Genomic DNA, 25,479 nt, shown 5'->3' on the forward strand with positions numbered 1-25,479 from the left:
GACAAACCATAAATACTGGTGGACTCAGACTGTCCACATGCTTTATGGACAGCTTGAGCAACATTAATTCTTATATCGCTGTATCAGTTCTGTACAGTGACTAATAAGAAAGAAAGGAATGTTAAACTATCGTTGAATTTTATTTTTTCAACAAAAATATACATTAATATCCTCATCAGTCGGGTTATAATAATTTGTTTGTTTTAATAGGATTTTTGTATTGGTTGCCTTTTGGTGAGGTATTTGTTTTGCTAAATTAGCCAGACATTCCCAACTGGTCACATCACAACTCTATGTGATGTAAAACGACACTGAGAAGGACTCCATGCCCCCCCCCCCCCCATATCCCTTCCCCCCACGCATAACACATTCCATGAGACGCCTTCGATTTCGTAACTACGATTAGTAAAACACCTGCATGTAACCTGGGTCTTTCCTTCATGCCGCCGGTGTACAAAGAAGAAACAAGTACAAAAACAATATTTATTCTAATTTGTTCATCAAGATTATCATACATTTTTGCATTGAGACAAGCTTCATTTTGGTACGGTGGGTGGCGAGTGTCCGTTTTGACGAGGATCTTGATTGAATGCGTCAAATGCTTCCAAACCCGTAGAGAGACACCCCCGGGTGCTGATTTTCAAGAAACGGAGGTTCTCCAGGAATACGTCACGTGGTGGAGATCGGAGCAACGGTTTGCGTTTAAAAAAAAGGAAGACTGCTTTAATAAAAAACAACATATGGAGACATTTCAAACGATGCAAACAAGATCCGGCAGGCCTATGTTCCAGAGAAGAGGTCAGGCATGTGTTTGAGAAGCACTTTTTGGTTGAGCTTTGAGGCAATGTTTGAGATGGCCTTGCTGGTGATGAGCCCATACATCTGTTGGTTTGTGTGTGTGTGTGTGGGAAGCAAAGGGATGTGTATAAGAAGCAATGAACTGTATATGAGTAAATGTAGTTGTGGCTGCTGTGCGTATGTTTGTGTGTCTGTGTGTGTGTTCTTGTGCTCAGAAGGAGAAGTATTTGGTGAACCACTCCTGTTTCAGCCCATCTGTCCCCCTCTGATCCAGATACGGACCCCTGAAAAACACAGAAAGACACATGCATTGACTTTTCTAAATTCATAATTAACATGTCGTCCTGCTACGGTTCAGAGCGCTGGGCTAACTTGAAGGGGTTTTACATCAGACCGGTCAACTTGACAGTAATCAAAGGAAAGGTTGAAACCAATCAAATTAACATTTCCATGTGTGTGTCTTCAATAAAACACAATAATACTTCCCCAACACAAATGTTTTTTTGAGAAACCCGTAGAGGTTTATCCGTTTTGCTTATTTTTCTCCATTTCACTCGGTGACTTTAAAGCAGGCGGCAGGGGGCGACTCCTCTGGTTGTATAGAAGTCTATAGAAATTGACTACTTCTTTCTTTCTTTATTTCCTCAGTAAACATTGTAAACATGAGTTCATAGTCTCAATCTCTAGTTCTAAGTCTTCTTCGATACAGCGTGATGTTCATTGAGTAAATGATGGTAATTTAGAGTCAAACAGACCATAAAGCAGAGGATGCTTGAGGGCGGGGCTACCTTGTGATTGACAGGTGGCTACCACAGTTTTATCCAATCCGGGAGTCATCCATTTTTTTCATCGTACAACTTTAACGCGTTCACATTGTGTTTTACTTCATGAAAGTTGATTGCAACATTTTGATTGCCGAAAAAAAATGGCCAAAATTCAAGATTGCGAAAACCAGGCAGTCAAAATGCTGAACTTGGACAGCTTCAAAGAAGTAGTCTACAAACCGATGGGTGACATCACGGTGACTATGCCCCATTATTCTATACAGTTGATGCTCCAAAGTCGTACAATCAAATAGTATAGTTTTCTGAATTGAACCCGAGATATCCATTACTTGTGAGCCTTTAGTTATCAAGCTCCTCTTTTATGGAACCAGCTTCCAATTTCAGTCCGGGAGGCAGACACAGTCACCTCGTTTAAGAGTAGACTTAAGACCTTCCTCTTTGACAGAGCTTATAGTTAGGGCTGAATCAGGTTCACCTGGTCCAGCCCCTTGATATGCTGCTATAGGCTTATAGCTGCCGGGGGACGTTTTAGGATGCACTGAGTACCTATCTCCTCTTTTTTCTCTCCTTAAGGATGAATTTTCATCTCTCAGTCAGTGCGTTTACATGATGGTATAATTCGAATCTTGCTTTAGTCGGACTATGCTATCTTTTGGGGGATCTGCTGTTATCCCAATATACATGGCAGTGAGTAATTCGAATCATTGGCCGAAAGCATGTCATATCCGATACGATAGGCGGCGCTGTTTTCATTACAACTTGTGGTGATACAGCCATTTCCGCTTGACCTCTTCACCACCACCAACAACAACATTTCGAGAAAGATGGCGAACAGAGAGCAAGGCGAAGCTACATCCCTCTACTATTTTTCCATGGTGTTAATAGGAGTACAGCGAATGCAAATGGCGCTATTGGCTGAGTTGATAACGGAGAGAAGACGCCGTCGCCGAAGGTACACGGAGAATTTAATTTATCGTCTCTTTCGACTTCCGGGTCACGACATGAGAGGGAGGGAGGAGGGCGGAGGGATCTCGAGCATGCGCAAAGACGCAAAGTCCAGTTGCGAATCGAATTCAGAGTTACATGCCGCGAGAGTCGAATTATCAACTGGATCGGACCGAGCTATCCAGGGGTGTTAATCGGACCGAAGTCGGACCGCACATAGTCCGACTAAGGTGTTTACATGAAACGGATAATTCGATTTCAGTCCGACTAAGCCAATAATTCGATTGCATGTAACCGCACTGAGTCACACGTTACTAACTCTGCTTTCTCCCCGGAGTCCTTTTGACTTCGTCTCATGGGGTCATCGGACCCTATGAGACGGCATAGATCCTATCTGCCTGATGGATCGTCTGGGTCGTGGAATTCCTGCTCATGACTACGCCACTGTCCTGTTGAGACTCCGCCCACTGTTGAGACTCCGCCCACTCCTCCTCCCCACCGCCATCTGCCTGATGGATCGTGGAGGTCTCCATCGTGGAATATGCCTACTATGAACTATTCATACACTCTGTCATATTCATTGAATGTATTTTAACTCTAAATCTGTCCTTCTGTACACATTACATCTATTGCATCTGTCCATCCTGGAGAGGGATCCTCCTCTGTTGCTCTCCTCCAGGTTTCTTCCCTTTTTTTCCCCCTGAAGGGTTATTTGGGAGTTTTTCCTGGTCCGATGTGAGGTTTTGGGGCAGGGATGTCTATGTGTACAGATTGTAAAGCACTCCAAGACAAATTTGTAATTTGTGAAATTGGGCTATACAAATAAACTGAATTGAATTGAATATATTGTTTCTTATATAAATATGTTGTATGTTTTTGGTTCCAGGTGACTGTGGTATCTTATCCAGAAGAAGGCAGTTCGATAATGTCGTTCATGGGAGTACCGACCGAGTACTCTGTTCCGTTCCCTTCTTTTTACATTTGTGAAGACATAAAACACGCCCCTACCTGATTGATTGGGCCTGCAGGTGTGCATGCGGCTCCTGGCAGGAGGGCGCTACGTAGCGGATGCCCGTCTGCGGCGAGGGGCAGACTGGGAGCGGGGCGGTGGGCGCCGGCGTGGGGGGGACGCAGGAGGTCCGGGATCTGGTGGAACGGGGGAGGGAGGGCGACGAATGCTGGCCGAGGGAGAGGGAGGTGTGCTTGTGTGGGAGGGAGGAGGTGGAGTAGTGGGAGGAAGTCTGCGGTTGGGAGGTGGACTGGTGGGGGAGAGTTGAGGAGGAGCGCTGATGTACAGAGGAAGAGGAGGATGAGGAGGATGAGGATGAGGGGGGTACGAAGATGTTCCTGTCGTAGGTGCCGGCACTGGAGATGCCGGTGCCGCGAGGAGGAGACTCCACGTGCTTCCTCTGTTGGGAGGAGATTCACACACAATCAAAAGATAAGGCTGCTGATATTCTCTATTCTCTATTCTCAATAAAGACCATAAATAAACCAAAACAAGGGATCCATTCTTCACGATGAACACGGGCACGGTAGTTTATTTTGATTCAATCCCACATACAATTTCCTTTTCCTTTGAATATTCACGAGAGCACAAAATGTGTATTAATCGGCAGCGGAATATAGTCCCCAACAAATGCACAGTTTACATTTACTACACATTGGATTTTGGAAATAACTTTTTATTATATTAATATTTTAGAGTAAACTATATATTTGTTCCCTTTGTTTGAAACTTGCTTGGAAACGTTCCCGCTTTTGTCCACCGCGGGCGCCAAAATCCACACAAAATGAAAAGTTCCTCACGGTAACTTTAAATATAGAATATCACCAACTCTATCCTTTGATGAAATGGATGCCTGTTTTTTTGTCTTCATCTGCTTAAAAATAAAAAATAAACCATTCTTCAAAACTTGACTTGGTTTTATACCAAAAATGTAATTCTCAAAAATAAAATATTCAACTGGCCAAGTTATTAGCATATTATTTCTTCTTGTGACTTAGAATTAAAAGCAGCGTATTTACGGCGGACTGCAGCTCTGTCGAGCAGGAAGTGTGTCAGCGGGAAGTCGGCGGGATGTCGGCTCCGGCCCAGCGAGCACTTCTGGATCCTTTTGATGAACACATTATGAACACATGCACTCAGCCTCATGGTCGGCGTGACGCTCCCGGGGTGGGATTTGGTGTCACGGAGACTGAGGGTGCTGTTGTCCCCGGCAACGGGAGGGTGGAGCTGCAGCTGATGCCGCTCTTCCTGGAGGGAAGGAGGACGAGGAAGCACTTTCATTGGCCTCGTTCCCAGTTGGTGTTGCTGTTGCATTGGAGCTGTGTCTGGAGGGTTCCCTCGTTTCCTACTCTGCCTCACGCCACACCGATGGCTCACTGATGATTAATGTTGTTGATGTCCACTTTGATTTGGTCCGAGTGGTCCAAGTTGTCCGTTCACTCTCGGCCCCCACGCCCCGTATGCATGGGAATCCCAGAAGTGCTTGGATCGATGGAAACTGAGCAAACTGAATCTGCTAATAAGGACCGCGGGATGTGATCTAAAGCTGCGCAACGAACGAGTTGGTCGACCTTGAGTTGAAGTCAAAGAAAGATATTGCTGCAAAAACTGGGAAAGTCAGAATGAACTGTGTTCAGAGTCAATTAGCGAGAAACTTTGAACAAAATATGTTCAAATCATTTCCCCAAATCATGAATATCACTGTGAATGGTGGTCCAGGCAGATGTTCTGACCGGTGTTGATGGCTGTCGGAGGACTTTAAGAAGCCCCCCCAATCATTCCTTCCGTTTCATGGATCATGGAGGTCTGGATCGTGGTCCATGCCTACTCCTCATTATTCATACATATTCATTGAATGTGTTGTAACTCTGTAACCCTGTTCATTCTGTACACTTGTCATCTATTGCTTTTGTCCCTCCAGGGAGAGGGATCCTCCTCTGTTGCTCTCCTGAAGGTTTCTTCCCTTTTTTCCCTGTGAAAGAGTTTTTCCTGATCCGATGTGAGGTCCTGGGACAGGGATGTCGTATGTGTACAGATTGTAGAGCCCTTTGAGGAGAGTTTGTAATGTGTGATTCTGAGCTACCGTTAGTAGCCGTGCATTAGTGTCAGGATAAGTCTGGCTTTATTCTCTGTATATATACAAACATATATATATATATATATGTATGTACATATGTATATAAATAATGTTTACTTCAACAAATCCAATAAAAGATAGCGGTCCTAGTTCTGAATGTTGTACGGGTCACAATACATCACAGATGTATTGTTTAATGAACAAAAAGAACAGGAGCGAACAGAGCGTTTCCAGAACATTCTCAGCCACGGACCTGGTGTTCTCGTGAGTGGCAGAAGGGCCCGTACGTAAACTACAGTGCCGGTTGTTCACCGTGATGGAGGAACATGTCACCCGGTCAGGTAATAAAAGTAACAAAAATCTATGTATTAATTTAATTACAATAGACAACGCTCAGGTATTTGTGGAGAATAAGACCAAATATCATCAGTTCTATTGGGGATTGTTAGAGTCTGTAGCGCGTGTGTGTGTGTGTGTGCGTGTGTGAGTGAGTGTGTGCGTATGTGTGTGTGTGTGTGTGTGTGTGTGTGTGTGTGTGAGTGTGTGCGTATGTGTGTGTGTGTGCGTATGTGTGTGTGTGTGTGTGTGTGCGTGTGCGCTCCCACCACTAATCTCTTAATGAGCTGGTCTCTCTCGGTCAGTCTCTCCTGCAGTCTCCCCAGCTGCAGGTCGTCACAGCGGGGCTCCCTCCTCCTGCACCGCTCCTCCCGCTCGCGCAGTCTGCAGTTAAATCATATACGCAAACACACACACACTTTTCTCACATACCCGCCCTTCATTTACAAACTCGCCGGATTCCCCCCCCCCCCCGCGTATCTCGCCCTCTACTCACTCGTTCTCCAGGGCCACAATGCGAGCCTGCAGGTGCGTCTGGGCGCTGCTGTACTCGGACACCAAGCTCTGCATCTCCTTCTTGTGCTTCCGCCGGATCTCCTCCACTTCCTCCCTCCTCTTGTCCTCCTCGCGCTCCTTCTTCTTCTCCTCGTCCACCTCCTCCTCTTTCACGTCTTCCTCTCTCCTCTCCTCCCAGTGTTTCTGCGACTCCTCCAGTTTCTCCATCTCCACCCTCAGCTTCTCCACCTCCTCCTTCAGATGCTGGGCCTCCTCCTCCAGCTGGGCGTCCCTTTTCTTGCGCAAATCCACGACTTCCACTTTTTTTTTCTCCTCGGCTTCGGGGTTCTCCTGCAACGACCTGATAAGAGACGGGAGGCACAGGGGAAGGATGGAAATAAAGGAGGAGGCCTGTATTGTACAATACAACAATTATGATAGAAAGGGATCTTAAAGGAGGTTAATTTGTGTCCCTTTCTTTTATTCTACTACAGTATTTACCCTTTCTCTACTACTATACTGTATATAATTAAGCTCAACAAGACACAAAAGAAGTGCAAACATGCAATTCATTGTCGCTTACTAAAATAATTTGAAAGATTATGTACACATTTTAAAAGACGAAAAACACAATTTCTTCAGTACGAGACGATCTTAAATCTTTTGTTCAGAATTGAGAAAGTCGTGAGCAGACACTGGTGGATAATTCTACATTTTAGGAGGATTGCTCCTTTGCAAAGAGTCACATGACACGATGGATTCCAGCATCCCAACTGTACGGGAAATATGAGACACACTACACTACATGTTTAACTTTTTTTTATCTGTGCTATTTTATCTGCCCAGAGAATTGATACAAATATTATCTTTAAATGCACTACAGGAATGTGATACTGTTATGCTAAATGATTGATCATTTCTGAGAAGTGAAGTGTGAGGATGTGAGGCCTTTTCTTTGTCGTCCATGACAGCACACCTGCGAGACCTTTGGTTCTGAATGAAACAGCCTGGGCTCTGGCTCTGCTGAGAGACACACATGTAGCCATGCTGCCGACCATCGCCCTGTACCTCCTCTTGTACATTCTCTTGGGTCTGAGGGAGACTGGTAATGATTGTTCACCCTCGGCGGATGAACCAACAACGCAAACAATCGCTCGCCGCCGCCGCAGTGCCATACGTGCCGTCATTAATGTGGAAATAACTTCCCCTCACCTCTCCTTTAATTGCTTCTTTAGCGCTGCGTTTTCTCTCTGCAGCTCCAGCATGGCACAGCGGCTCTCATCCAGCTGTCGCTCAAACACCTGGTACTGGTTCTGCTGCTTCAGATCCTTCACACACAAGCACACACACACGCACAGTTTCAATATCTGCCTTAATTTTAAAATTCATGGGAACGACAAAGACATCAGTTGAGAAATGGCTGGGATTTGCTCTAATGGTCACATTTACACAAGCTTGTTTGCGTGTGCATGTGCGTGTGCATGTGTGTGTGCATATGTGTGTGTGTGTACGCAGGCATTTTGGGGGGCAGGTGCTCAAACCAAAAAAAAGGGCACCCAATGCCACAAAAAGAATTCTGACAGAGTTGAAGCATAAGCAGCAATACACTGATGATGCTGTCCTCGACCTGCGTTTCCTCTGGGCAGCATCAGACCACTAGCTTACATTTTCTTTATGAATAAAGATGAATTATTATATAGCAACAACAGTAGGCCTACAAGCGTTCTGATTGGCTAATGGGCCGTCATGCCAGCCACGTGAGCTCGTGAGCGCCGCGGACCATGTCGGGGCGAAGTTCTCAGATAAATGCCCCGTCGGATATTAAAACACATTTGGGGAGACTTGATTACAGAGAGAGTAACTTATATTCTTAAATACTGATGAATAAAAAAAGTGTCTCCAGCAAAAAGGGCACTTTACTCATCCAGGGCAAAAGGGCTGGTGCTTGAGCACCACGAGGGCTCTATCTGTGCACGTGCCTGTGTGTACGGGTGTGTTACCTGTTGCAGGGCCATCATCTGTGTGTGTGCCTGCAGTTGAGCCTGCAGGTCTTCTATCTGCTGCATGTGTCTCTGGGTCATCTGCCGGCTCCACTCTGTGTGCTGCTGGGTCAACTCTGCACGCTGCTTATCTGATATCACACACACACACACACACACACACACAAAAACTAAATTAATTTGGCCCACTGCTACAGGTACCCATCTGCTGTTGCCATGGTGAAGTGTATCCATGGCGATAGCAGCTCCACTGTTGAATTCATCATCTCAATGTGTGTATTGCTCCTTGTGTGTGTGTGTGTGTGTGTGTGATACAGAATGTGTTAGTGTCTGCCCGCTGACGCTCGTGCTTGCGCGCGTTGACGCGTTGCCGTGTTCACGTGAGCGGTACCTAGCTCCAGGTGGTGCATCGTCTGCAGCCGGTTCCTCTCAGACAGCACGTCTTCCTTCGCCTGCCTCTGCAGCGCCTGCAGAGCCTTGGCGTGACTGTGCCTCTCCTCTCCTAAAGACTGGGTTTGGGGCTACTCGCACACACACACACACACACACACAAACAGTAGCACTTAGCCGATAGGACCGATTGACGACACCTCTTCGCGGCAGAGTTCATCATTGAATCCACTCAATTATTCATCACAGGGAGGGGGGGGGGTGAGACCCGATGAACAATTTTAGAGTACCTGCAGCAGGTCCTTCAGCTTCTTGTTGATCTCCTTGGTGTCCTGGACCTCCTTCCTCAGTCTGTCAATTTCAGGGTTGCCATGGCAATTGTCTCCCGGGCCCTCCTTCGCCTTCGCCGCCTGGTGAGAGGATGGAGCGCACAGTAATCCTGAGTTGATGAGTTTGCGATCGAGCGTGGCGTGAAGTGTGAGATGTGGCTTTTGTTTGAGGATTTGCAGACTCTCGACATAAATAAATGAATGAACGCAGACTTCGTTGTGTGCTCACAAACGAGCTGGTGGAGCTCATTGGAGGAGACTTAGGGTGGCAACTGGCATGAGGTTGGTCAGCCGAGACGTCCAGCCCTTTTCTTTTTATTCCAGTGTGAGACACGCTTCCAAACTCTGGATCCCACATCAGGCCTCTGAAAGGTGGAGTAAAGCCCCTCCACATACACCTTCCACTTCCTCCTTCAGTATAAGCACTCATATCATAATTTCATTATTTTATCATAAACGATTAAAAGTATCCGATCGAGGAAACGTACTTAAAGTGTATCAGTAAAAGTGCTCATTGAGCAGACAAATGGGCTCTTTAGTTCTTTCTTTACTCTATATTATAGTATTATATTATTATTGTTGATGCAGTAATATACGTAAGATATTGTAGCTTTGATTCGTTTTTATTACTACCGAATTTCATTTATTTTGAATAAAATGTAGTGAAGCTAAATGTCCAATATTTAATTCTGAAATGTGGTGGATTAGAAAGTAGCATCGACTGTACACTGAAGTACATTACTCCAGTAAATGCACAAAGTTTCTTTCCATTGCTGATTAATGATTCATGAATATGCTGGGAGAAGTCTGTGTGTGTATGACGTGTTATTCTGAAGGGTGAAGAATCATCTCCCATTCTCAAAAATCATCGCCAGAAAACAAACTAGTGAAAATGTTTGAGAATCCATGAATTGTTTATTTCTTTGTGTTGCAGCTTCCTCATCGGGAGGATTTGCTGCTTCGCTCCGTCTCACTTGACAGTGAACTGTACGTCGGACTGTTGGTGGATCGGAACCAGCATTTCATAGACATCCTACGGAGGGAGGAAATCAATCGATGCTGCAACAACAGTCTCTTCATGGAACGAGCCTCGGGTTCACCACCCACACCTCCATCTCTTTTTTCAGATATGTTCAGGAGGACGTAAATAAAGAAAATAGAACAAATAAACTCAACAGCGGTTCAGTGTGGCTTCAGGCCGTGACGGAGGAAGGAAGCGTGAGCACGCCGGACTCACCTGCTGAGCCTGCAGCTCGGAGACGTGGGTCTGCAGCTCCAGCTCTTTGTTCTGCCACCTCTGCTCGCTCTCAGCGACGGCGGCGTTCATCTCGATCCTGAACTCCGCTCTGAGGCGGTCCTCGCACTCCGCCCTGGAGGCGAGCGTCGGGAGGAGAAAGCGAGGAGGCGCGTTAGCCCTACGTGCAAAGCCACGTTGCAAAAGTCTCGCGCAGTTCTGGGTTGGGTTAGACTCGGCAGAACCCTGATTATTTCTCATTAAAAATATATCTTTCTACCAAAGCAGGTTAGTCATGTTGAGAGGAAGAGTGCATTATTGTTGATGAAAGCTGGTATAATAGATTCATTTAAATAAGGTAATCATTTAAAGACTTTGCTGGTCCCTGTGGACGAAGGGGTTTCCGAGCACCAGACTGCAGCAGGGGTCCGACAGTCGGCCCCGTGTGGTCCTGGTTCAGGTTCCCCCTTCTCTCCAGCAATACGGCCCGGGTCAGAGAGAAGATCTGCTCCTAGAGGAGGAGGAGACGCTGCAGCCGCTGCTCCTCCCGCCGGAGGTTCTGAATGCGAAGCCGGACCTCGGTCTGTCTGCGGTGGACTGGCCTCCGCTTGAGGCCCCGCTGGAGTCTGAGCTGGAGGAGTTTCTGGTGAACCTGCATGATGTCAACTGGTTTCCCACGGAATCCGACCCGTTACAGCGATGACGGGCATGTTGAGAGGAAGAGTGCATTATTGTTGATGAAAGCTGGTATAATAGATTCATTTAAATAAGGTAATCATTTAAAGACTTTGCTGGTCCCTGTGGACGAAGGGGTTTCCGAGCACCAGACTGCAGCAGGGGTCCGACAGTCGGCCCCGTGTGGTCCTGGTTCAGGTTCCCCCTTCTCTCCAGCAATACGGCCCGGGTCAGAGAGAAGATCTGCTCCTAGAGGAGGAGGAGACGCTGCAGCCGCTGCTCCTCCCGCCGGAGGTTCTGAATGCGAAGCCGGACCTCGGTCTGTCTGCGGTGGACTGGCCTCCGCTTGAGGCCCCGCTGGAGTCTGAGCTGGAGGAGTTTCTGGTGAACCTGCATGATGTCAACTGGTTTCCCACGGAATCCGACCCGTTACAGCGATGACGGGCATTAAGAATAACTCTATAGAATCAGACCATCCTCTCTCTGAGGGTCCGGTTTACTGATGGAGGGCCGATCAGGATTAAACTGAGATGATTCATAAGCAGTTAAAAGTTCCTCACAGGTACTTTAAAACAAAAGTAATGGCTGTTTTCAACTTGTGCGTACAGTAATTAAGAATCCCTTCATGAGTTGGGACAGGATTAATATGGCTGTTTATTTTGATCGTGATATTAATTCCCCTTTTATGCACTGGCACTGTTTTATTTCACTGCATGTTGATTTTACTGCTGCAGGTCGTTTCTCGGCGCGCGTTGTTCTGATAAAACACATCAATCATTGAATCAGAACTAAAGTTGATGCACACTTCTTGGGCTACCTGATCCGGTCCTCAGTCTGCCGCTGGCTCTGGTCTAGGAGGCTCCGCTCGGTGCTCAGCCGGCTCTGCTCCAGGACTTTCTCCTCCAGCCGGTGCTTGTCGGCCCTCAGGGACGCCGTTTCCCTCTGCTGCCTCTCACGCTGCCTCTCCGCCTCCTCCTGCATGCGGGCCAGTCGAGTCCGGGCCTGACGGAGCTCTTCCTCCAGACGGGAGCTCTGCGCCCCGCCAGAGGCCGCGGCTTCGGGGTTCTCCGGCTCCTTCTGGTTCTGCTGTTGGATCGAAGACTGCAGCCTACAGATCTGAGAGCGCGAGAGCTATTCACTTCACACATATTGCGACTGGTATTCAGGAATAATTTGATCAGATACGTCTCATTTCGTGAAACCTCATTGGTGGCATCGTTCAGCTTCGTCCTCAGCTCCTCCCTTTCCCTCTCCAGCTCGCTGCGTAGCTCCTCGGCGCTCTTCCTCTCCTCACTCAAACGCGCACACATCTACCAAGAAAGCTTCTCCTCATCAACGCCATGATGACAAACTTCTGTTCAGCCCTTTAACCCACCATCATCTCCCTATTGCTAAGCAGAATTGATCATTACAAGAAAGAGCACATTATAAGAAGGCTCAAAGGCAGTTATCCCATTAAGTCCCATGATGTTTTCAACTTTTAGTGATTTCTTTTAGTTTTCTTTCCCCCAAATCATAAATCCATATTTTTCCTCTCAGCTGCACTTCTATTTATCAATCTAGATTGTTTCTGTGTGTGATGCCTAGTTTTGGAGATATCAACCTTAGAAGAGTCTGCTTTCTCTCCCATATATTGTAAAAATAAAAAAGTGGTGCTCAAAGCGCTGAAAAACAAACCTTTTTCAATAAACATGACCCGGTTACACAAAATAATCCAGAAACTTTGTTGTGGGTGGTTTTTAATGGTCTTAAAGGGGCAGTTTAACACCCCCAAAAAATCAAAACAACATATGTGTCCTCTAACCATGGTAGAAAGAAAGTAGGTCCTACGTGACACTGCTGTCTACGATATCTCCAAAACTAGGAAACTATTGTCATAACAGTCTAGATTGACAAATGACGATAGAAGAAAAAAATGTTGTGTACATTGTTTTCATGATAAATTACTTTTAAATTACATTTTACCTGTAAAAAACTCAAAATGAATACTTTGTGGATCACGTGTCCAGAGACCCGGAGCTCCTGATGGTCTCTGGGCCCACGATGTAAAAATACACGAAACAGATGGAACCAGATGGAACCCCCCCCCAGATGCTGACCTCTTGGTTGTTCTTCCTCTCTGAGCTCAGAGCCTCCTGGACGCCGTGAAGCTCGGCGGCGTGCCTCCTCATCACCTCCTCTATCGCCTTCCGCACCTGCTCCTTTAGCCGCTTCCTGTCCTCCTCGGCCTTCTCCACCAGCCTCCTCTTCTCCGCCTCCAACTTCTGCTGCACGTTGGCCCGCTCCGCCTCCACCTGCTCGATGCTCTTGTCCAGCTGCAGGCGAACGCGGACCCTCTCCACCTCCAGCTCCTTCTTCTGCCGGTCCACCTCCTCCTCCTTCTCCCTCCTCAGGCGCTCCTTGACCCCCTCCACCTCCTCCCTCTCCTCCTCCCTCTCCCGGCGCAGCCTGTTTCGGTCCTTCTCGAACTTCTCCTTCTCCTGCTCCCGCTCCCTACACTGGTCCTCCCTCTCTTTGTCCATCTCCTTCTGCAGCTTCTCCCGCTCGTCGTCGGCGTGTTTTTGGATGCGACGCAGCTCCTCGGTCTGGGCTCGCACCATCTCGGAGCGCAGGCTGGACAGGGCCTCGGCGTGCTGACCGCACACACGGACATGCCAGTCAAAGCGAGTGGACGCGGCGGCTCGTTATTTGGGTGTGTGTGTGCGGGCCTTACCTGCCGTATCTGGCGGGCGTGGTCATTGTTTCTGCCGCTGCTGTGCAGCTCCAGCTCCCGGTTCCGGCTCTGCAGGCGACTCGCCTGGCTCCTCAGCTCCTCCACCTCGTTGCACACGCACGCCTCACAGCCCCCGCGGTTCAGCAGCTCCTCTGGTGCACACAGGGAACACACCCCAGATAAACACCAACCCAAGTGAACAAACACACACACACACACACAGACACTGATTGATCATGCATAATAGAAGCAGAATGAAAGCGATACTGATTGAGGTGGCACCCAAAACAAAAAGTCTCTTTCGTGCAATAACTGGAATCACCGGGCATTTTTGTTTTCTGCTGACCGGGTGTGATGACACTTTGATGAAACTGTTTGCCTTTGTGGAGGATGAATAACGTGCGTTTGTTGCATCCCCGTATATATTACAAACTTAATTAACGCTGAGTCAGAGTGGCTGATGGGAATGCGCTGAGCTCAGCGGGTTTTCGCCGACGGCAGCTCTCTCTCCCCGGGCGGACAGACGGGCGAGGCGGCAGGTGAGAGAGAGGGGAGGGGGGAATAGGGGAGGGGGGAATGGGGGAGGGGGGGCACAGCGGCTATACCTGCTCTGCTCTGCAGCTCGTCCTCCTGCAGCAGCAGCCTCTCCTTAGCCACGCTGAGCTCCTCCTCCGCCCGCCTGGCCGCGGCCTCGGCCTCGGACACGCGCCTCCGGTCCAGCTCCAGCTCCTCCTCCAGGTCCTTGTGTGAGCGTGCCCCCCCCCCCCCCCCACCACCACCACCACCACCATCAACACCCACGAGAATCGAGAGAGGAATCGTTGTGGGGTTTGACAGAGAGCCCCGGGGGGGACAGGAAAAGTAGGGAAAAGGAAGACAGGTGAGGGAAGCAGCTTTTGACACAGATGAGGGGGAGAGGAGAGCAAGAAGTCAGGGAGGACGAGAACTGGGCGGGGGGGGGAATGTGGTGAGTCAGGGAGCGCATCCCTCCCAGCTACTGGCGGTTAACGGTCTGCCGTGTGAGGCCTCGCGTCAGCTCGCTGCCAGCCCTCGCAGGTCTTCTTAAAGCTCGTGCGCGAGGTGGTAATGGCGGATCTATCCCCCTCAAACTGCTTATTAGCAGAGAGTTGGCAGAGGGGAGGGCAGCCGGTGGTTAGAGGAGCGAGATTCACCTCCCCCCCCCTCCCCTCTCTGTGCCTCCAACTTGCTCCCTTTTTTAGCATCCGAAGAAGGAAGCTGCCACATTTAAATTTCTCTCTCACCCCCGTTTTCGCAGCCTGTTCCAGCGACTGTAAGGATCGTGTGTGTGTGTGTGTGTGTGTGTGTGTGTACCTGTATCCGCTCCTGCACTTTGACCGTACTCCTCCTGCCCTCTGCCAGCCTCTCCAGGTGGCCCTCCGCCTCGGCCTCGGCCCGCTTCACCCTCTCTCGCAGGGCGCTGTGCATTCCTCTCTTCTCCTCCTCCTCCCGCTCCTCCCGCCTCCGCCGCTCCTCCCTCCACTCCGCCTCCATCCCCCTTCTCATGTCCTCCCGCTCCTCGTTGAGGTCGCTCACCCTCTGCTCCCAGCGCTCCCTCTCCTCCCTCGCCGCCCGCCCCCTCTCCTCCTCCGCCCGGTCGCTCTCCTCCCTCAGCGCCTTCAGCTCCTCCGAGAGCGCTCGCACCTTTTCCGAGTCCTCCCGCTCCTCCATTTTCCTCTCCTCCTCCTCTCTCTTGATCTCCTCGTCTTCCCTCTGCCTCCGCGCCTCCTCTCGTCGCTTCTCCTCGTCGGCCGCTTTCTGCAGGTCCTCACACTTGGCGTCCAGCCCATGGATCTGCTCCCCGGCCTGCTCCAGCTCTTTGCTCAGCCGTAGGTTCTCCTCCTGGGCGTCGCCAATGTGGGCCTTGGCCTCCTGGAGCTCTTCCTCCGCAGCCTGGAGCCTCTCCTCGAACTCTTTCCTCAGCTCCGCCCCTGTATCGCGCTCCCTCTCCTCCGACTGGATGCGGAAGCACTTGAAGTTGGCCTGCACCTGGAGGCAGAGAGGGGAAGGGATTACACACCGCTCCAACATTCAAAGTCACCGCAAGGGACTTTCGTTCTTTGGCAAATCGCTGTGAAAGAAAGGGGCAAAGTTTCTAAGCACCAGAGTCCCTTTTAGAGAAGCTGCAGAAGGGGTCGGCCCCACTCAGTCATGGTTACATTACATTACATGTCATTACATTACATTGCATTACATTACATTGCATTACATTTAGCAGACACTTTTATCCAAAGCGACTTACAACAAGTGCATTCAACCAAGAGTACAAACTCAGAACAACAAGAATCCAGAAAGTAACATTTCTTCAAGAAAGTCAAACTACAAAAGTACCACAACTAATATCATAAGTAAGAGCTATTCAAGTGCCACTGAAGTGCTAATCTGTTTTTTACTCCAGATATAGTCGGAAAAGATGTGTTTTTAGTTTCCGGTGGAAGATGTAGAGACTTCCTGCTGTCCTGATGTCAGTGGGGAGCTGGTTCCACCAATGAGGAGCCAGGACAGCAAACAGTCTGGATTTTGTCGAGTGATTACCTCAAAGTGACGGAGTCACAAGTCGATTGGTTGTTGCGGAGTGAACGTGCTGTGGTGTAAGGTTTGACCATATCCTGGACTGTTGACTGACTGTGTTCGATGTTTGTTGACAGGTTTTAACAGACGCGACGTCACGCTCCTGAATTTGCAGCCAAAGAAAAGAAAAAGTCCAACAGCCGAAACCAAAAGACTGACTTTAGAAACAACCACACAGCGAGCATGGCCACACGTTCCAAATTAAAAGTGAAGATGTTACATAACTTTTTTTGGGTCTTAATGATTCATGTTGATGTTTTATTGTGGTGCAGAGCATGTCAATAAGGCATGAAGTCAGAGGCTGTAAAGTCACAGGCTATCTGAGCGGGGTTGACTGCTGTAGGTCACATGAAGGGTGGCTTTAATTTGCTGCTCCCACCGGGTTTTACACGTGACATTATAGCAATACGAGGAGCCCTAGACTGAGGTCAGCCTATCTCATAATCAGGAGGTTAGCCCACATGATAGACGAAGTGAAATGTATATAAGAAGTGCACGCAGCCACCGTGACACCACTTATTGATTTGTGGATTGCTGTTTTGAAGCTTAGAGCTCGGCATTCTGCTCTTCTCCATCTTGGTTTTTTTCTCCATTTTTGTTTGGCTTTTTGCAACCAGAAATGACAAGACAGGTAGAAGCTAAGTACAATCACCAAGGTAGCCCCCACCCTAAAGCATTATGTCTATTTGACTCTAAATGTTTACCATCATTTACTAAATGAACATCATGCTGTATTGAAGAAGACATGAAACTAGAGATTGAGACCATGACCTCATGTTTACAATGTTTACTGAGGGAATAAATCAAGAGAGAAGTAAAAGAACATTTTCATATAAAAATAAGACTTATTTACACCCCCTGCTGGTCATTGGAAATAATGCACGTTTCGGGAACTTTCGCATTGGCTTTACTTTTCAGAGCCGGAGGTTGCCGACTGACCCCCTAAGACACATAAACACACTCACACACACTCACAGAGACACACACCTGGGCTCCGACTCTCTGCTGCTCGTCCAGAGAGTCCTGCATCTCCAAGAGGCGTGTCCTCAATGGTGACCCCTCCCCTTCGTGACATGTCTCCACCAGGACGCGGTGCAGCCCTTCATGGTGGGCGTGGCTCAAGGCCTGCAGGGCCGCCTCCTGCTCCTCGTTCTTCATGTTCAGAGAATAAATCACCTGGAGAGCATCGACAACAGACAAGGAAAGATTGAAGCGTTTATTGCACACACGAAACATCCTGCTTCTTTGCGGCCGCTCCACTCGACTGACCCGTGATTATGGTCATATCTCATACTGACGTGCCTTTTACCGTCTTTTTTTAAATTAATGTGTATTAATTACTCTTGTTCACCGTATTTTCTCGTCTTGCTTAATTTGTATTTTTTTTAGAAAGTCAACCAGCGCTTTCTTCGTGTTTTTTTTACAGTAGTCGGAACATTTTAAGGTTTTCTGTCCCTCAGATTGATAGAGTTGAGGAAAAAGTGCTTTTCTGTAGCCTTCCCCCTATTTTTGGAACTAACTGCAGAATAAGTTAAAGCAGAAGCAGCCAGTCATTGTTGAGTTTGAGCTGACATTGAAAGATGTATTTGCAGATTGAGTAATAGATGTTTCCCTTTTGATAAGAAATTATTGAAATTGCCCTCATTATTTCATTTGTAAGTATAAAATTGAATACAAATTGTAAGTATAAGAGAAAATCACATCAAAATAAATCTTTTTATGCGACTGATATTCATGTGGGCTGATATTTTGCAGTGCCTCCTTGATCTCCTTTGGAAATCAACCAGCTTACAGTTCGCATTCTCGTGGATTCAGGTGATCCGCTCTGTGTGTGTCCACAATCACAGGTTGGTTTTTTTGAGCCAATATAATAAGAACTGGCAGCTTTGAGAAAGAAAACATCAGACTGACAACGGACTTGACGTGAAAACCCAATAATCCCGAACCCCAAACACAAATAACAGAGGTTAAACAGCAACACGGGCAAAGAGTTAAAGCAGCCCAGAGACTCTCTGCCTGTCAGCATGTGTGGAGTCCCGATATAGTCTGTGACTAACACCTGAAATATGGCCCGTTTCCCCCCCGCTATACACTGTACCCTCCACACCATCTCTACAGTTTCATCATCTGCTTCTACTGACCCTGATGGGTCACTTACACATACAACCGCAGAGTGTGTGTGTGTGTGTGTGCGTGTGTGTGTGTGTGTGTGTGTGTGCATGTTTATGGGGGGGGGGACGCATTGGGGGGACACATAGGCTCGTATTTTACCCGGACGCCACTCTGTCTGCAGCACATAGCTGCCACAGCACTGCTGGACATTCCCTCTGTGTGTGTGTGTGTGTGTGTGTGTGTGTGTGTGTGTGTGCATGTCACTACCTCTATCTCGCACGTGCTTACAGGGTCTCTGAAATTGACGTGCTCCTTTAATCTACGACGTGTTTCTCATAAATAAGTGGCCGATATCGATGACAGATGGGACACATTTCTGAAATGCCGTGCTGCTGGTCCATTCAAGAGCGTCGCTGTCTTTGACCCGTGACGCAAGAGGACTCTGAATCGAGGCCATTGAACACTACACCCGTTTGCCCTTCTGAGAAGCCTCTCCACAGATTTGGCCGCACAACAAAACCAAAAAAACACCGGCGAGGTCGCCGATGTTCCTGTTTGGCCCAAAGGAGTTGGATGGGAGGGGGTCGAGGTCAAGTCCTCTGAATCACCAAACACACCCACTGACAAACATTTCACTGGATAACCCCTCAGACTGACCTACAGGAGCAGAACATGTACAAATATATTGCACTTTCTATGTATCTATTTATTAGACATGGATTGTACACATATAGATATTATTACATTCAAATCAAATGCAACCGATACAGTGCACATAGAACCTCCAGTTTCGGCTAATTCGTAGCCAATATCCCTGGTTAGGCTTTTATAAACACATAATAAAACACTCTAATACAAGATAGAGACAAATTATTTTAAGGAGCGGAAAACCTGTATACTACAAAGTTTGCATGTAAACTAGAGGTCCACTAATAGTGGATGTTTCAAGGCCAATAGCGGGAGAAAGGCCGATAGACGATTTATAGTCTGATACCTATTGAGAGCTGATTGTGTTCCGTTTTATATTTGAGAGATAACTTTTGTGGGGGAGAAAACTTTTTAAAACGGTTAGATTGTACTTGTCAGCGTGCTGTAGAACCAGCTGTTACTGGTAGCACAAAGTTTGAGCTCAAACGACTAATGGCTAACGTAACTACAAGTACACACCAGTACACACCATCTGCCTGATGGATCACGGAGGTCTGGATCGTGGTCCATGCCTTCTACCAACTATTCATACACTGTCATACTCATTGAATGTGTTGTTACTCTGTAATGATTCCTTCTGGTCACATGACATCTATTGTACCTGTCCATCCTGGAGAGGGATCCTCCTCTGTTGCTCTCCTGAAGGTTTCTTCCCTTTTTTCCCCGTGAAAGTTTTTTTTCTATTTCTTGGTAGTTTCTCCTGGTCCGATGTGAGGTCCTGGGACAGGGATGTCAATGTGTACAGATTGTAAAGCACTCTGAGGCAAATTTGTAATTTGTGATATTGGGCTATACAAAATAAACTGAATTGAAGTGAATTGCTGTACGCCGCACGCAACCGAGCCGCCGCAGATAACTTGGCGGGCTTTATTATATTTTTGGCCAGATTTCAGGAAATATCTCAAAAGACAACTTTCACAACAGAAATGAAAAGTTTAAATTACAAGCAACAAAAGCGTACTTGTGTTCAACAACCTTCTGGCTAATGTTAGTTTAACTCTTCTCCACTGGTCTTTTAAGCAATTACCGTTATCTGGTTATAAAAAAGTAATGAAAGCATCTGTTCACTTGTTAGCATAAACCAACTCGCTGAAGTTAGCTTGCGATTCGTACCGTCTTACAAAGAAATAAAACACAATGATGATATTTAGACGCCCATTTGCACCACATATGACTGTGACGTGGGAACAGGCATTGGCATAGCCTAACCGTTGTTTAAAGCCAACGTTCAGACTTCATTTTGTATTTCCGGTGCAATAAGTCAGTGTCACTCTTTGATTCCCCTTTTGGGGTGTAAATTCAGCTCCGGTCAGAGTGGCGAGAGCCTCTTGCCACTGTAGATCCTGCCTCGAGATCCCCGCATTGATGGCGCCGGTCGATAGTGTTATTCATGTGGCCTCGGGAGCCGGTGCCCGTGCTTATTGACAATAACTTCACAGTCAGCAAAGCATGAAATTAATATTCTGTCTACAGTGTGCAAAGGAGCGCCGGGATGAGGCTTTTTTAAAACAGGGGTGAGATGTGGAGTGGATGGTTGGTGCACAGAGGAGAGGCTGGGAAGAGACAAGCGAGCATGCACACACACACACACACACACACACACATGCCCCCATACATAACAAAGAGGGTACTGTTTATTCTGAACTACAAAGCAGGGACATTGTGACAGCTTACGCTAGATAGTACAGGAAGTCAAACAGACAGAATTAGAGCTGCCAATCCAACATGTTGGCACACATGTGCATCCTTCAATGTGCCACTGTTGATCTCCGCCAGTCACGTTAAAAGACTCTCCTCTGTGTATTCATGCGGGCAAGCTTCTGTGAACATTCAGAACAGCTGGCCGGACGCGGTCGGCCCTCGCTTTCTTCCCGTTGGTTTGTTCCGCCACGTAAACACACTCCGGCGTGCGACCGGTTTATCTTAGCAGAACCCATTCAACCGGTGCGGACCACTCTCAGTGGCAAAGGGGGAGGGCGGGAGGGGGAGCCTTGAAATTCAAGCAGAGGTGTAGACGAGCAAGTGGGGGATGACATGAGAAGGTGTGTTAAGTACAAGTGTGTGTGTGTGTGTGTGTGTGTGTGTGCCACACCAAGAGCAGAGGTTAATAAATATATAAGGTTACCACAGCTGACCCATTTCCCGCTTCCACTCCACTCCACACCCCCTGCAACACTCAAATTAAACATGTGTCACATGCCCGGCATTCCAAAGCTCAGAGAAAAAACGCTTACATCAAATATGGGATTTGATGATTCTTATGTTTCATCAGCGCTGTGGCTTTCGGATTTATTCCCTCCAGGTCATCAAAAGAGCAAAAGCGGGCTGACGGGGGTCTTGCGTGAAGTTTCAAGCAAAGCAATTCCGGCTTATTCTGTTTCTGTTTTTGTCTTTCCTCTTTTTCTGGGTTTATTTCAGGATGGAGGCGGTCGATGGACTAGGCTGGCACATCCCCCTAACACGCACAGACACAAGTGCTTTGCGTGTCCCGAGAAGGAGCTCTCTGAACAACATGCTGCATATGCAACTGCAGCATGCATCACATCACTCACACACACACACACACACACACACACACACACACACAGCACCTACAGGCTACACAGAGGTGAGCCCATATGGGAAGGTGGGAACTGCACAGTCATCAGTAATTGTCATTGCTCAACAAGCGATGGGTCATGCCCTGCTTCTGTAAGCATTATTGTGCACCATAAGAGGGAGAGAGAGAGAGAGAGAGAGAATCCCCATATAGCAAGGCATGCTGCACAGAGAACCAGAGCCCCCCCCCCCCACCCCCTTGCCTGCGGGTTCATATGAATGTTATCGATTACTCAAGTGATGCATCCTCACCCCACCCCCAGCTTTCCCCATGTTGGTACCTCTGCTTACATGTCTCCTTCTCTGTTGGTCAGACACAGAGAGAATGTGCTCTGGTATTATATGCAGCCTTTGATGCAGTTCTCTTTACTCTCATTATTTCTTCTTTTGTTCTCCATAAAACCATCTGAGCTACGAATTGGAGCATGGTGAAGATGATCCCGACATCAACTGATAATCACATCACTCCTAATTGATGGATCTGCAGCCCAAAGCCCCCTAAAGCTCTCAATAATGTCTGATTACTGTGTCAGTCACGAATGAAGCCAAGTGTTCCAATCACTATCCCGAGAGATAAGGATTCATTGCATGTGTATAAACAGAAATGTGTAATGTTGCCCTCGAGGCCGCCTAAAGCCCCCTAATATGTATATATTACAGGTTCGCCTACTCAATATGTTATCCTGTAGGTGCGATGGCAGACACAGTGAGGCAGCGATCACATCATCCAATCAGCTTGACGGATCCGGTGATCCGGTGATTCCCCCCCCCCCCCCCCCCCCCCTTCAGTGGCGGCTTACCTTGGTGAGCTGAGCGATCTTCTTGCACATCTTCCCGTGCATCTGGTAGTCGTACAGCTCCTGCTCGATGTTCGGGAACTCTGCCGCAGTCCCGTTCACCGCGTTGCCCGGCCCGGGGGGCTGTGCAGCCTTACCGACGCCCGCTGAAGAAGCCATGATGTTGAAACACCTTACACCCCGCACGAACTTCCCTTGCACCGCCGGAGGACGGTCACAAACAATCCCGCCGCCTCTCGGATGTAAAAATCCCCACCCCAGAAAAAATCGTGTCAACTTTCCTAGTCGCGCATCTCATTCGTCCGTCGGTAGCCCCCCTCCCGTCTCGAGCGATTCGCTGGGGAACATTTGGCAATAGGTCGGCGGGGTCTCTCCTCCTCGCGCGCTCCGGTCGCTGCTGCCCCCCTCTCCCGCTGTCTCCCGCCCGGTGATCGCGGAGGTCACACGCTGGAAGTCCATCGGGGACGCGCTCGCGCCGACCGACCCCTCCGCCTGCTGTCAACAGATATTGTTTTTCTCTTCCTCTTTTTTTTACTCTAAGAGGGAGCGCTCGAGGATGAAGGCGTACAGCCCGACCACCTGTCTCGCGGCAGGGGCGGAGAGGGGTGTGTGTATCCTATGGAACATTACCGGAGACTGCGCGCGCGCGAGAGTGAGGCGAGAGAGAGAGAGAGAGAGATAGAGGGGCGCACTGCTGCAGTGCTGCCCCGCCCCTATCGGCGCTGCTGTATCAATCACGGGGGGGGGGGGGGGGGGGCAGCCGTGTGATTTTACTCCATCAGTCCGATAACCAGAAACACGTGACCAGCTTCTTTCTTTTATGCAACGGTCATTTCGGTAGAGCTTTTATTTGCACTATACAACTACAAGAAAATGCTCTCAAAACTATTTGCCTCGTAACTTGATCTATCTTTGTGCAGCATACCTTTTATGCACAGACTGTCAGTTATTCCCCCAGCTGGAGGCCCACTGGAGAGATTAAAGTGCAACCCACATTGCACAAGTTGGCCCCATTGCCAAAGGATCCTTAACCCTTGTAGGCGTAGTCCGGCAATGTAGGTGTGTTGTTCCATAAAGTTATGGGGACTTGCAAGAAAAGATTTCAATTAAAAATGACACAGTGGAGGCCAAGCTCTACCCACACTAGTCCCTAAAGCTCCAAAAACACTGGTTCCTACACCTCCCATGATGCAACTTGGAAGCATTTGAACCGTAGACTGTATATAGGAAGTGGAGTTAGTCATCGTGACGTTGCCTAATAGTTTTTTAAGCCTTGAGTCCCAAACATGAATTACGGATGTCGCCATTGGTTCCTGCGTAAGGCTACCGTGCTGCGAACGGATTTCTCGCATTCAGTGAACGGAAGTTACCATATTTGTATTGTGGAGAAGTGATGTAGAGACGCCATATATGGCTCAAGGCAGCAACCTGCCAATCACAGAAAGCCAACCTTAAAGCATCATTATGGTCTATTTGACTCTAAATGGACCATCATTTACTAAATGAACATCATGCTGTGTTGAAGCGAGAGATTTAGACATAAACTCATGTTTACGGTGTTTACTGAGAGACTGAATCATTAGAAAAGTAGAGACCTTTTCGTATACTTCTATACAACCAGAGGAGTCGCCCTCTGATGGTCAGTAGAGAGAATGCACATGTTATGACACTTCTGCCAAGTGAAGTGCGAACAAATTAGTTTACTTGTTATCAACGGTGAGAGACAACTTTGAATTGTGGCATGAATTACACATCAGATTTTTTTCAATGTAAAAGATAATTTTGCAATCTAAAAGTCTAAAAAGTCGTTTTAGTTTGAACATGTCTCATCTCAAGGCAATATGTAGCGTTTTCTCCCCTGATGTTTTGTACATCAGTTATCACATATCCAACCAAGTGCAACACCGTGGAGGCCTTTGAGGAGAGACTGTGTTTGTGTGTGCGTGTGTGTGTGTGTGTGTGTGTGTGTGTGTAATATCCATTAGTACGATGTATTGCTTTTGAGAGTACCAAATAAATGCCAAAGAGGCAGAGGGGGATGCATGACATCCTTTTGAGCATGGCGTCTTTGGAGCAGCTAGAAACAGCTGTGTCTTTAGAACGGCACATCTTACCACCTAGTTTGTTCGTAGCAGGCTTGAGACATGGCCGCAGGATTACTAATGCAGGACGGGTTCTTTAGTCGAGCATATGATCACAAACCAATTGACACGCAGTGAACCTGGAGCTTTATAGGGGACCCCAGGGCGACTGTGTGTTTGTGTTTGATGGAGCTACTCAGGCTATCAGTATTGGACTGTGCTCTATACGTGTATAGGCACGTGTAAAGTGCAAGGTAATGTGAAACGGTTGTTTGGCACTGGGGGGGGGGGGGGGGGTATCTCTCTAGAAAACACCTGCACATCTGAAGTTCACCCACTGCACAGTATGTGTCCATGGATTTGCAGAAGCGTAAAGCCAATTTGTTCCACCTCTTTTTGGCTCAGGCCACAGCAGGTGTACACACTAATGGAGAGACGTTTTGCCCCTGCGTCCACTGGCATACATATTTAATATGATAATACACCTATCAGATGGTCCGAGGCCCACATACACGCAGGTCCAGAAAGAGCATCCTCTATTAAATTGATTTCCAGAGAGAGAGAGAGAGAGAGAGAGAGAGAGAGAGAGAGAGAGAGAGGGCTGTTGTTGTTGCCATCGGAGCTGCCCTATATATCTGTGGAGACGCCTGTTCCTGCACTTTCCAGGGGATGAGCGGTCTGCTGTGACCTGTGGACATTACAATATTCAGTGATTGATTTCTTTCATCCAACTGAAATAAAGTATTGTTAACTGATCCATGGTATAATGATTATTTGGGGATTTTTTAATCTGTAAAATGCTCTAAAC

At 47.9% G+C, this 25,479-nt stretch overlaps 1 protein-coding gene across 1 annotated transcript; it reads right to left on the minus strand.

The window, feature by feature from the left end:
* Positions 1–469: 469 nt before the first annotated feature.
* Positions 470–23,207, minus strand: fam184b (family with sequence similarity 184 member B). Its single transcript, XM_056410066.1, has 17 exons — positions 22,594–23,207; positions 17,363–17,551; positions 15,119–15,793; positions 14,392–14,527; positions 13,787–13,938; positions 13,173–13,706; positions 12,276–12,383; positions 11,891–12,189; positions 10,402–10,534; positions 9,126–9,245; positions 8,837–8,966; positions 8,446–8,576; positions 7,658–7,773; positions 6,447–6,806; positions 6,220–6,334; positions 3,537–3,937; positions 470–1,082 (listed from the first exon to the last, which is right to left on the minus strand). The coding sequence occupies exons 1-17, from the start codon at positions 22,747–22,749 to the stop codon at positions 1,010–1,012; spliced, it is 3,828 nt and encodes a 1,275-aa protein (XP_056266041.1). The 5' UTR covers positions 22,750–23,207; the 3' UTR covers positions 470–1,009.
* Positions 23,208–25,479: the final 2,272 nt, after the last annotated feature.

Source organism: Pseudoliparis swirei, chromosome 24, assembly GCF_029220125.1.
Source record: "Pseudoliparis swirei isolate HS2019 ecotype Mariana Trench chromosome 24, NWPU_hadal_v1, whole genome shotgun sequence".
In the NCBI taxonomy this organism is placed as follows: Eukaryota; Metazoa; Chordata; class Actinopteri; order Perciformes; family Liparidae; genus Pseudoliparis; species Pseudoliparis swirei.